At 38.4% G+C, this 13016-nt stretch overlaps 1 protein-coding gene across 1 annotated transcript in view; it reads right to left on the bottom strand.

Moving 5' to 3' along the window:
• ROR1 (receptor tyrosine kinase like orphan receptor 1) overlaps positions 1-13016 on the bottom strand; it is a 232369-nt gene that overhangs the window by 7714 nt on the left and 211639 nt on the right. The window contains exons 5-7 of the mRNA XM_020813774.3: positions 6982-7109; positions 5972-6289; positions 3845-4090 (exon numbers count right to left, since the gene is read on the bottom strand). Of these exons, the coding sequence (XP_020669433.3) occupies positions 3845-4090; positions 5972-6289; positions 6982-7109 (692 nt within the window). The remainder of the gene's footprint in view (positions 1-3844; positions 4091-5971; positions 6290-6981; positions 7110-13016) is intronic.

Genomic DNA, 13016 nt, shown 5'->3' with positions numbered 1-13016 from the left:
AATATTCTTAAACATTCTTCATGGTTTGAAGAGCAATATAGTCTATGCTCTGTTTTGATTTCACTGAATAAACTCCACAGGAGTTACTAAGACTAAAATAACTATAAAGAAGAATGGGACACAGGCTTTCACTGTTTGGTTGACCATCTTCCCCCTCATTACACTTGATTTTTGGGGAAAAAATTATATGAAACAAAGTATACAATCTTAAATAATATTCAGGAAACTATGGCAGTTTAACAAGTCAAAATATAGATGCTTAGCACCCACACCCTTACCCACCTGCACACCAGTTCTTATAAAATATTTTGCTGGAGCGGAAATAAACAAGGGATATGGATGACCTTCCTTCTCTTCTCTTCTCATGGGCTTCCTGATCGGTTTGCATTTAAACTAGCTTTCGGTTTCAGACCCCATTGGAAACTGTGATTCAAAAAACCAGTAAATCTTGTCTTAAGCAAGATACATGGGAAGAGAAGGGGCATTTTTTTTCCTGGTTTATTGCTCCAACAAACCATAGTTTAAAGGACTGCTGACATTATGTCTGATGAGGATCACTGTCTATCAGAGAGAGAAAAACAGAGACTCTGTGTGTGTGTGTGTGTGTGTGTGTGTGTGTGTGTGTGTGTGTGTGTGTGTGTGTGTGTGTGTAAGATAGAGAAATTCAGGGGAGCAGGAATAATTTGTTTTAAATATATATAAGTTTGTTTTAAATTTGTTTTAAATATACATATACATACACACACATGTACGTACGTACGTACGTACGTACGTACGTACGTATGTATGTATGTATGTATGTATGTATACACACACCTAAATGTAAATTTGCTGTTTAAATGGTAACGGACAAAGATGCTTTACTGCCTGCTAAGCCTAGTTAATGTATTTGTTTTGATGTTTAGGTACCTGTATGAATAGGAGTTCATCACACAAAATTCAGTCCATATATTCCTTCTTTTTACTGTTGGGCTACTTAAAAAATCCTTATAATAAGTTTTAGAATATACTGAGAAAACAAATCAATGCAAACAATAAATATACTTTACAGTTGCCCACTGGAAAAAGAAAGGAGTCTAGCAGCTAATTAAAAAGCAAGACCACACATCTACAATATGTATTTTTAATCTCACTCCTTGCACTGTGCCTCAGAAGTCTCCATCACTGAATGTGGGTTTGATTTATTACTACTGTTTATCCTGATGCTATCTGCAGGTTTCAGTAAGCTTGGAATTCTTCTGCATTGTGCTGTTTCAAAGGCTCTGTGGTGTTATTTCTGCACCAGCTTTCAGTTTAATTATTATCCATACTTGAATGTATTTTACTACTGCATCTGCCAGAACTAAAGGGGGTGTCCAATGAGGTGAGAGCAGTTTCTAATCCTGGAATGAAATCTACACAGAAGCCTCAGGGCTAATTCTGTATGTACAATTCATCACCAATTAAGTGGAATTATCATTTGTCTAAAGCTGCAGCTAACACCATAAAGACTGTTAGCTTTAAATGGATCTCAATTAAACTACTTTTCCAACTCAGCATGCCATCAGTTTCAAGTATTCTACACTCAAAAAGAGAGAGTTGTGAATACTTTACTCTTTAGCAGTAATATGCATTTTTCAAAATGCCAATTAATGTGACCATTAATTTAAATAATATGTAATTTTAAGTAGTAACATATTTATCCAGTTTTCTGAACTATAAAAGACTTTCGCCTGTTCTGCATCTAATTTTTAGAAAACAATTTTTGGTAAGATCAAAGCAGAAGCAGTTAGAATGATGAAAGTCAGACACATGTATCATTGACTTGATGGGAAATTGATATTACACTGCAGACACTGCCTTGGTATGGGAGACAATGCTGAATTATAAGAGACCATTTTAATGCTGCTCATAGGCTAAGAGAAAATAAATATAATTGGAACCACCAAAATCTGTATAGTTTTTTGTGGATTGTGTGCTATGCTTTCCTGATTAGCAAGGCTAGCATAATCCCTTGTGGTTGAAGGAACCTGCCCGTACATTCCCAGCAACTATAGACACAAAGATATATTCCAACCAAGAATTGTAGAAGCTGATTGTTATTAAGAGATCTTCCCTGTCTCAGGCTTTTTCAAATGGGCTGGTTTCAAAATATTAGAAACCACAAATTGGAATGCCTCTTATTTTTCAGGCTTTCAGGCCACTGGCTGAACCATTCCTGGTTAATTTTCACAGAAGGATAGGAGATCTGCTTACTTTCTCCTGAATCTGACTTGTTTTTGTTAAAGAGCACTGTGCCTGGAAATGGCCCTTGCTGATTATTTTTTGCATGAGTATATCTTTTACTACAGTACTCACATACTTTCCTTAGGATTACCCTCCTGCTGCTTTAAGTTACTTTTCAGTTAGGTTTGTACATGTCAGGAGCATCTTCCTTCTACTCAGCTAATGTCAGTTTTCTTGAAATAGATATATTTAGAAATTGCCATATTTCATTTTTTGTGAAATCCAGGCTACTGCTGTTATATTCATTAGATAATATTTGTAGGTTGCTTCCTTTCAACAATTTTATATTGCTTTTTCCAGTTATAAAACAGAAAAGCTGGCAAAATGGACAGATACCAAATTTTTCATTTTGTTTCATTAAAAAAAAACAGCAGCTTCCTTTACAGACAAAACACTGGTTATTTAACCCAAACTACACATGACATTAATCACATGGGGAAAAGTCATGTGGAGAAAAAAAACCAAAGGTGGTAAAATCCAGCGCATGCTCCCAGTCCAGACTACAGTTTCATGCTGGTTTTCTGCTGAAAAGCTTTCCCTCTCAGCTGCAAACAGCATTTCGGGGAAGAGGCAACAGCTAAACAGCTATTTGTTTATTTATTACATTTCTGTCATGCCTAACCACTAAAAGAAAATAACAAACATCATTAAAACCAGATTAAAACAAACAAGACAATAAAATCATTAAAATCACAGTCATAAACTCAGTTGTTGTTGCTAATGAATATAACATAAAAATTTAAAATAGTACTTTGAAGAACTGTGTCTTCACAGCTTTACTAAAACCACCAGAATGCTTTGAGGAGAGTGCATCCCACAATTTGGAACCAAGTACAGTGGTGCCCTGCTAGACGATGACCTCGCAAAATGACGAATCCATATGATCATGACTTTTGTGATTGCTATAGCCCTTCATAAAACAGTTTTTCCTATGGGCAATTTTTGCTGGATGATATTTCGGTCAGTGTTTCGCAAGACTTTTTTTTCCGGGGCCGATGCTTCGCAAGATGATTTTCACAGATAGGTCTGAGACTCGCAAAACGGGTGTTTTGGGGACCGATGCTTCGTAATACAGCTATTCTAACAGCTGATGGGTGCTTCGCAAAATGGCTTCCCTATGGGTGATTTTCGCAAAATGACGACTATTTTCCCCATTGGAACGCATTAAACAGATTTCAATGCATTCCAAAGGGGAAACGCTTTCCTCAAGATTATGTTTTCGCAAGACAGCGATTTCAATGGAATGGATTAACATCGTTGCATGCCTGTCTAGCTGAGCTCTCCAGGTAACAGTGTTCTCAAGAGAACCTCTCTTGAAACTCAGAAAAATCCATGTAGAAATAATCGGCCTGTTATAGATAATTTTGATTAGGCAACCATAATGAACTCCCATTCTGGACCAAGAGCAGATTCTGATTTGGTGATCTGCACTTGCCTTTTCTGCTTCAAAACAAAATCCATCAGATTATATACACTTGTTTAAAAACATGACTGATATTGCATATTGTTTGGCCCCTTGGGCTAGAGGTACACATACTGAAAAGCTGATATGAGTAAATGGAGACAGTGTAATATTTACCACAGGCTGGGATGTCACAAAGCTCCGATTTGAAATGTTCATCTAAGGTGAAGCACCATGGAGCCTCTTTCTGGTTGCCTGGATTACGGCAGTAGGAATGGCCCCCATTCAGCTCTGGATATCTGACAGCAGTGAATGTGTGTGTGTGTGGATATTGAGAATTCCATGGCTGGCACTGTCGCCCAGATTTTGTGACACTCACAGTCCCCCGGTAGTCCACTCCAGTGCTGTTATAACATTTGTGATCTACAAAGAAAAACAGAAGTTCACTATGGTGAATCAGAAAGGTAGTGGCCTGGTATGAGAATGTGAAATGATTCTACAGTAAGGATTGGTGTTCTTCTGCTGGCTGATATAAAATTGGGGTTCTCAGTTTGCCTAAAATGCTGGCCTTGCTCTTCATTCATATTCTTACAAGGATTTTCTGGCTATGTTTCTGTAACCCCACCCCCCAAAGCACAAAATCTAATTCTGAATATTTTTAAGAATAAAATACCTATAAGAACTCCAAAGTGCATAGGAAACTCTGAGATAAATTCCTTATTCTGGCATGAAAGTAACGGCAAACGGCGAGACCCAACTGATGTATCTTGGAAATGAAACCATTTAAAATCAAGTTCAGTTTAATCAGCTTGTGATCTACCCTGAATTCAGTAGCCGGCATTAGGCCTACTAATGAGCACTCAAGCACTGCATAGCATCCTTTGGCTGTTTAAGAGGTTTTTACTTACTGCAAGTTAGATAGCTCAGTGGTTTAGGTATCTGGCTGCAGAGCTAGAGGTTGGGAATTCAATTCCCCACCGTGCCTTCTGTAACTAGAGTCAGCCTGTCTGGCCTTGGGCAAACTGCATAGTCCTAGGGCTCCTCCAGACGAAGGGAATGATAAACTGCTTCTAGGTATTCTCTGCCTGGACAATCCTGAAATGGGTTATCAAAAGTGGCTTAATGGCACATGATCAGACATGGGGTATTTGTATCCCTAGGGATACGAATATGAATATCGACAGCACAGGTGCCTGGGGTAAACAGACCGTTCCCCCTGAACTGGCAAGTCCACTTACTACTCGCCAAGCAGTCTGCATGGCTGCCATCATTCTTGTCACATCAATCCAGGAAGCAGCCTAGCCGGCGCTTCCCTGCCTCCCTGCATAACCAACCACTCCAAAAGAGAGGCGGGATGATGATTCTCCCAATTCAGCTGTTGAGTGGTCATTTGTGCAGGGAAGTGGAGAGGCACCAGCCAGGGTGCTTCTCAGATTGGAGATATGAATATGAATATCCCATGTCTACACATGATTATTATTATTAGTTCCATTTATTTAATGGGATAGCTAATAGGTATCTTAATAAGACAGGCTTGTGGCATTAGATATTACCATATTTTTCCGTGTATAAAATGACACTTTTTCCTAAAATAATTAGAGGAAAATTTGAGGGTTGTTTATACACGGAGGTAAGGAAGGGGAAAGCTTTGATCCCTGCTTCCCCCCTTCACATTTTGCAAAAAGCTACTTTCCTCCTACACTTTTTGCAACAAGATTCCTGTTTTCCTCGTGCACTTTTGTTGCAAAAAGCTGCTTTCCCCATACACTTTCATTGCAAAAAATGTAGGGGGAAAGCAGCTATTTGCAATGAAGGTGAAGGGGGAAAGCAGGAATTGCTTTTCCCCTCCACTTTCGTTGCAAAAAGTGTAGGAGGAAAAGCAGCTTTTTCCAAATAAAGTGCAGGGGAAAAGCACTTTGATCCCTGCCTTCCCCCTCCACTTTCTTGCAATGAAAGAAATTTTGGGTTAGAAAAGGAGGGCGTCTTATTCATAGGGGTGACTTATACACAGAAAAATGCAGTAATTGGTATGAAAGAATTATCTTGAATAAAATAGCATTATCTTGAATAAACTGCTAGTATAATAAACTGCCAATAAATCTACACAAAATGGGGGAAATGTTGGAACATGAATTCTGGAAGAATAAGTTGGGTGTCTGACAAAGCTAGTAATCTGAAAATATGAATTTCTCAATTTACAAAGCATATTACCTATCTTTCTTGAGACTGAGAAATAATAGGAAAAGGTTTTTGATGGTTCAGATATTTCAAAGCCGGTTCCTGAAGTCCACAGCTGTCACTTACTCTTATTAATTGGATCTGCCATAGGGATGCCAATGCGGATACAGTTTACTGCCTCAGGGCTATCAGGCTGCGGAAGATCTTCACAATTAGGCAGCTTTAACCGCATCAAAATCATTGGGTTGGATCTTGCAAAGATGTACTCAGTTTGACAAAGAACGTTCTCCAGAATCTCACACTCATCGCGGCACAGATCTCGTGGCTTGGCCACTGAAGAAGTCTCATCACAGTAAGGGAAAGCGTAATGGCACAAGGAAGGAATAGCAAACTGGGAACATTTATCAGATAAATGGCTGGATGTTCCAATCATAGTGAAGGCAGCTGTAACATACACACATCAACGAGTTTAAACAATGTGATGATGAATGGCAAATTCAGATCCAGAATACTTACACACTGCTTAACAATTCAAGAACCTCATTGGACAAAAGATATTTTAAAGACCACACTTCAAGGGATGAATTTGGCTTGTTGAATCATACAGGGCATAGCATTCCTCTCCTACACCCTGAGGTTGGAAACAAAACACCACACCTCCATTAAATTGGGTGCCTTCCCATTCCTAGTGGTTGGGAAGAGACTGTGTTGACACCACTACCACCTGCCCATCATTAGAGCCTTGCCCATTGCCAGAGAGAGAGAGAATGCTTTAGTGACACAGAAGCAGCCAAAATATAGTGCAGTTCTATAAGGATGCAAAATAGGAGAGGAGAGAAGAAAGCAATGCAGTTTGTAACTGTAGCAGTGGCCTCCCCACCCACCCACCCCCATCAGCGGAGGCAGAAAGAGGAAAGATCATGTACTGGCTGCAAAAAGTGTCTGGCATGCACTACATTACGTATTATAAAGTTAAAAACAAATAAATATGCATATTGATAGTTGTAAAGATAAATAACAAAATTTCAAGAATATACATTATTACTTTTATGTTCTATCTTTTTTAAAAAAAAATCATCATTCTCATTCTTATGCTAGCTTTTTCAAAATCAGAAGAAAGTAAAACTCTTACTTACCAGTAATCTGATTTTCTATTTCACCCTGCATATGCAGAGATTCCATATAAATGGTTCGATTTCCAATAAATCTTGCACATGCAATTCCTCTGTAGGGCTGACAAAAGCCATCTTCTTCATATTCATCACTAAAATTAGATACACATGTATATTATTACTAACAAACCTATTGTTACTGTTGTTAGTGGAATTACTATCACAAAATAATTCCACATACAAAATTGTAAAGAAAAACCTAAGAATCAGCAACCAGTCCACAATCTTATGAATGCAGATACTGTTGTTCTGTCTGTAGAATTACTTAAGACAAAAATCATACAAGTTTAGAAATTAGTTCGTTGCTATCATTCAGTGATATAGACTAGAAGCATGAGTTCCCAAGTACAATTCTTCTGGGCAAATGCATCCTTAGATTCATTCAAAGCATCCAGATATTTTCCTCGTCACCTGTTTCTTTAATGGTGTTACCTTTTGTCCTGTCCCAGGTTTAATTTTTAAAAAATATTTATGTATATTAGATCATAGTCTAAGATAGTAGGCCCAATCCTTTCAAAAGTATGTTTTTCAGAGATAAGTTGTATTCGAAAAGTGCTGGGGAAAATATTCTACACCTCTACATACAACTGCTCTCAGTTGCTTCTCTTTATGCGGCTTTTCAGTGACAATGCCATCGGTGGTGGGATCTTTAGAATTAGGAGGAAATAATGCTGTGTCAGCAAACAATAACATTGAAGGTTGGGAAGATTTGCTGTTGCCTGAAATCACAATGCTAAGAAAGGGCTTGGAATTGTTGTTATGTGCCATCATTTCAGAACCGACTTACAGCAACCCTAGTAGGGCTTTCAAGGTAAGTGAAATACTTAAGGATTGGTGTTAAAACTCCCAGTAAGCTTTATTGTTGTTGTTTTTTGTTTAATCGTTAAGTCATGTCCGACTCTTTGTGACCCCATGGACCAGAGCATGCCAGGCCCTCCTGTCTTCCACTGCCTCCTGGAGCTGGGCCAAATTCATGTTCATAGCTTTGATGACACTGTCCAACCATCCACCCCACACCATCTAGCAGCCAGCTAACAGCAATATACACAGCAATATTTAAAAAAAAAAACAGAAAATAAAATAATACATAGCAGCAAGATAAATTAAGACAGATGACAATGAAGGTGGTAAAATTGTGATGAAAAGGATGGCAAAAGGTATGGTAAAAGGGCCCCCGAGATCTTAATAGTCAGGGAAAGGCTGGTGGAAGAGCCAAGTCTTCAATGCTCGTTTGAAGTAGGGATTCAAACCCAGGTCTCCTGAGTCCTAGTCTGTCACTCTATCCACTGCACCATACTGGATAGCCATATTGGAAATGTCATGAAACTGAGGAATGCCTTAAACATGAAGCTTTTCTGTACCTTTTAATATGTACATGTGGGAGAATTAAGCAATGAAGATGCATTAAGCAGGCTTTACTTATTACGGGCTGAAGTAGAGAAACCCATCACTTTGTTGTCAGCGGTTTAGACATTAATGGCTGTGTGTTGTGTTATTTTGAGGGGACAGCACATTTACACTGTTATACAAACTGTATACTCACTGCTTTACATTGTAGCCAAGTGTCATTTCTTCAGTGTTGTCACATGAAAATATATACTAAAATATTTATGAAATGTGAGGGGGCTACTCACTTCTGTGATATACTGTATACTTAATTAGGAAGCCATAGATTGTAATATATTCTTGCATCCCAAAAACTGTAGAAATGTTGAGTTATTCCACATAAATGGAAGGAAGTGACAGAGTGGGAAAATGATAGTCTCTGTTGTATTATTTAATGTGACAGACTAGTTTAATATTGCAGGCAGAACATACCAACACACATTTATTAGACCAGTATGATTTATTTTGTATTTTTAACAAACTTGCTGTCATATTCTGTAATGTTGTTCCAACTCTACGTGGAGCAAAATGTAAAAGCTTTTGCTTGGCAAGAATCCGTCAATCCAAATGGATAAATAATATTCTGTAATACTTTCCAAAGAAGCACAAAATAGTTACTTGTGTCCAAGTTAATATTGCATATATGCTTATTTTGTTTCATGAAGAAAGAAGAAGAAAAGAAAATTGAGGGATTATGTTTTAATTTTGAAAAAGGACAGAGAAAATTATCCCAGATATATTTTTGTATAGCTTGTAGGTCACCTATGAAAAAAAGCTAAGTTCTGATAGATTCTCTCTGTCTGGACTGCAGAAGTTAAGGTTTCAATGATCTGCATGGAATACATTCAAGAACTGGGGAAGCACTGAAGGTCATTTAGCCAAAACTCAATCCCATACGAATTTCAATGCAATCTAAGGTCTAGTCTAAATTCAATGTAATCTGCATGGGTACATGAGGGGAAGGAGTCTAGAAGCCCTCCCACACTTTGTCATGCTGGGAAAAAAACTTTCTTAACATGTGATTTTTATCAAAGATATTACGCACTGGGAACTTATACGTGACATATCTACATAAAGATTCCATTGACAGTGACTGAAAATGTCTGTCCTCTGTGTTCTTGTCACAGTGAATGTACAGGCAATTTCATGAGAGTGATATGAGGCAAACAGCAAAGGAAAGCAATAAAAGAACTAATCTTGACATTATTTAATTGCTCATATGATTATCAACACTATGGCTACTGAAAATTCCCACTCCTTCATTGCTATTCACACAAGAGTGTAAGAAAGTTCATTTCACTTTTGACATGTTCAGGCAACTACTTAAAAGTAAATGTTCTGAAGGTTGAGAGCTGAAGTCACAATCACATAAGGATCTAGAAAAGTATAACCCCAGAGTTTTGTGAGTCTTTGTGGATCTTTGTGGATAGTAGCTTAACAATGATCACATGATTAAGAGTTCTACAAATGTCAAAAATGTGTAAATTGACAGTCTGTAGTCTGTGAAGTCAAACACCACTGGTGATGAAATACAATCTGGCTCCTGCTAATGAAAATGAGGTAGCACACTAGGTTGAAAGGTTTTGCAAGCCAAATAAAAATACATTCATTGTGTCATTAATCTCTTGGCAGAGGGATGCTGTAACCATTGCTTTTACCTTGTCACTATTAGCGATTGCATATGCATAATTCATTTCATGAAAACTAAAAGGCTGCAAAGAAAATTTCACTTCTGGATGTATAGGGTCACCATATGATGCCCCAGACTATGTTTGGGTCAGTTTTCAGCAAAAGCAAAAAGAATGGTGAATGTGAATAAGACATCTGCAATCCAGATTTTTGTGAAAAATAACCACAGTTCGGCTGCCATTTTGTCAACAATCTAGAGTGCCAGTGCTTTAACCCAGTGCTGAGAGTGAAAAAAAAAAAAGACGAAATCTAGCCGTCTGAAACAACCTTAATATTTGCAGATTAAAGGCTATGAAAGGATTACTTCCCTTCTGGAAACCCAGCTCTGCATAAAAGAGAGGCAAACACTATGGTAGCTGCTGTCAGATCAACAGCAGCTGTGACTGGTTAGGAAACAGTACTGGCAACACTACTTGGATCATTCTTGGCAGCTTTCTTACATCGTTTTTCAGCATGAACTATAGCTCATATGCTTGCAGTTATGAAAATGGCAGGAAACTCCTATAGCGTACGTTCTGTTTGACAGAGCCAGTTTGGCTTTGTATTGGAGGAGGGCTAGCCTTCCAAATTTTGGATTACATATATAATTCAAAGTCTGGAATCTCCCCTCTCCCAGCCTCCACACTACACAGAAACCACAAAAATAGGGCACATATATAAATGCTAGGTGCTGCCTATTCTACCCCCTATCTCATGTGTCTACACTTTTACAGCAGTATCACATGAGCATGGAATCAGGCATGTGGCACAGAAATTTATTTTCTAAGAATTTCAGCTTTCATTCTGAAACTAAACAAAATTTAGAAAGCCAACACCACAACAAATACTAGAAATAAAATATGACATTCTTAGTTCTCATAAGTACCATAAAACAGGAAATATTTTGGTTGGAAACTTGAAATAGAATGAGCTGGATTTCTATCTTTCAATGTGGCTTCAGGCCTGGTTATGGAACGGAGGTTCCTTTTGTTGCCTTGGTGGATTATACAGTATATGCCTGGAACTGGACAGGGTGTGTGTTCTTGTTGGTTCTTCTGGGCTCCTTAGTTTAGATACCAACAACCATGGTATCCTTCTGGGTCGTCATCTCTGCAATGGACTTGGAAGGCACTGTTTTATAGTAGCTCTGGTTCTTCATGGAGGGAAGGGCTCAGAAGGTGGTGTGGGAGAATTCTGTTTTTTCACCTTGGCTGCTGGCTTGTGGTGTCCCTCTGGGGGTTTTCTCTCCCATACTATTTAATATATGCTTGAAACTACAGGAAGAGGTAGTCCAGAGTTTGCGATTTGGTATCACAAGCATTTGACCAAACTCCGGGAGGCAGTGGAAGACAGGAGATCTGGATGTGCTCTGGTCCATGGGGTCATGAAGAGTCAGACATAACTTAACGACTAAACAACAACAAAAATCACCAGCATGTTGGTAACACCCAACTCTGTCTTTCCTTTCCATCTAAATGCAACCAGAGCATGTATTAACTGGGACTGTTTACAGGAAATATATAGTTTCTTTATGGGAACTGCTCCTCTGACTACTAGCCCATTTGCAGACTCAATCAGATGTGGTGCTTTTGACCTACAGTATAAAGTTCATGACATTGGTTTGAGCTATCTGAAAGACTGAATCTACTGTATATGAGCCTGCCTGGGCTCCATCAGGGGAAGCCTTCCTTTAAATCTTGTCACCCTTAATGATGCAGTTAGTGAGGACATGAGAGAAGGCTTTACAGTTTTGTTTTGTTTTTGTTTTTTGCTGCTGCTGCCAAGCTGTGGCACTCCCTTCTGTGGGAGGCTGGCCTGGCTCCCCCTTTTTTTGTTGCCCTTCTACCTACAGGCAAAGCCTTTGTCTTTAAATATTATAAGCTACTTTCGGTCCACTTGAGGATAAATGTAGGATATAAATGTAGGGTATAAATAATAAAAACTAATTATTGAATGAATGCTCACAAAAACACGGCTTATTTGACATAATAGTGGTTGTGCAAAATAAACAATGAAAAAGTGGCGATCAAAAGTCATTACTATGAAGAATTGTTTTTGTTTGTGTAATTTATTCAAGTGCAAAATTTGGCCTGCTTGCCACAGTATTGGCATTTATTTCTGCATTTATTTGAAGCTCTGCTTTTGCTGTGCAAACTAGTATTTTACTGTTCTTTTGGTGTGGATCCATGTCCAAGCACAGCAGTAGCGTTCGTCCTTTATAGAGTAGATTGCTATGAACAATAGGTAAAATTAACAGCCTGCTATTCAGTGTTCATTGGTTTTACAGCGACAGATATTTAAAATACAGCTGGATTTAGTATTACTTATCAGACAGCACCAGACGCGTCTCACAGTCAGTTGTCAGCCCAGGAAGTTCCAATTAAATTGAAAGATGAGAGGGAAGCCCTCCTGGAACCAGCTAGGTTTTAGCCCTTAGGTTATTTTTAAAATGCTGTTCTACCAGATTCTTTTTTTAGGTGACAGTTGATACCTTTTTAACATGAGCTTTATTAGCAGTGATGACGTGCAACAACTTCACAATCGCCCAGTTGTATCTTTTTTGGCCACCCAGATGGCCAGCCTTTCATGGCTTTGTTGTCACTTTCTTAGCATAAATAGTATAGGTCTAAAGTATCCGAGGCCCTCCTTAGTAAAACATTTCTCTGTTTTCCCACATACAAAATCTATTTATCTGACACATTGGACCAGGAAACAGATATTCTTTAGGGAAATGCCACACATGTATATTCTTTGCTGTAAGCAGGAATTACTGCACATACAGAACAATTTTTTAGTCTATGAGGTAGAGAACAGGATACCTTTGGCCTTTGACAATTCCCCAGAATGAACTCCATGAACATATGTGCCAATACGATCAAATCTCCAAGTACCTACTTAGATTTTAAACAATCCTCAGTCAGACAGAAGTAGTTTATACATAAGAT

Source organism: Pogona vitticeps, chromosome 4 (genome assembly GCF_051106095.1).
Source record: "Pogona vitticeps strain Pit_001003342236 chromosome 4, PviZW2.1, whole genome shotgun sequence".
In the NCBI taxonomy this organism is placed as follows: Eukaryota; Metazoa; Chordata; class Lepidosauria; order Squamata; family Agamidae; genus Pogona; species Pogona vitticeps.
The sequence above is the reverse complement of the archived record's forward strand: the minus strand, read 5'-3'. Positions and strand labels throughout refer to the sequence as shown.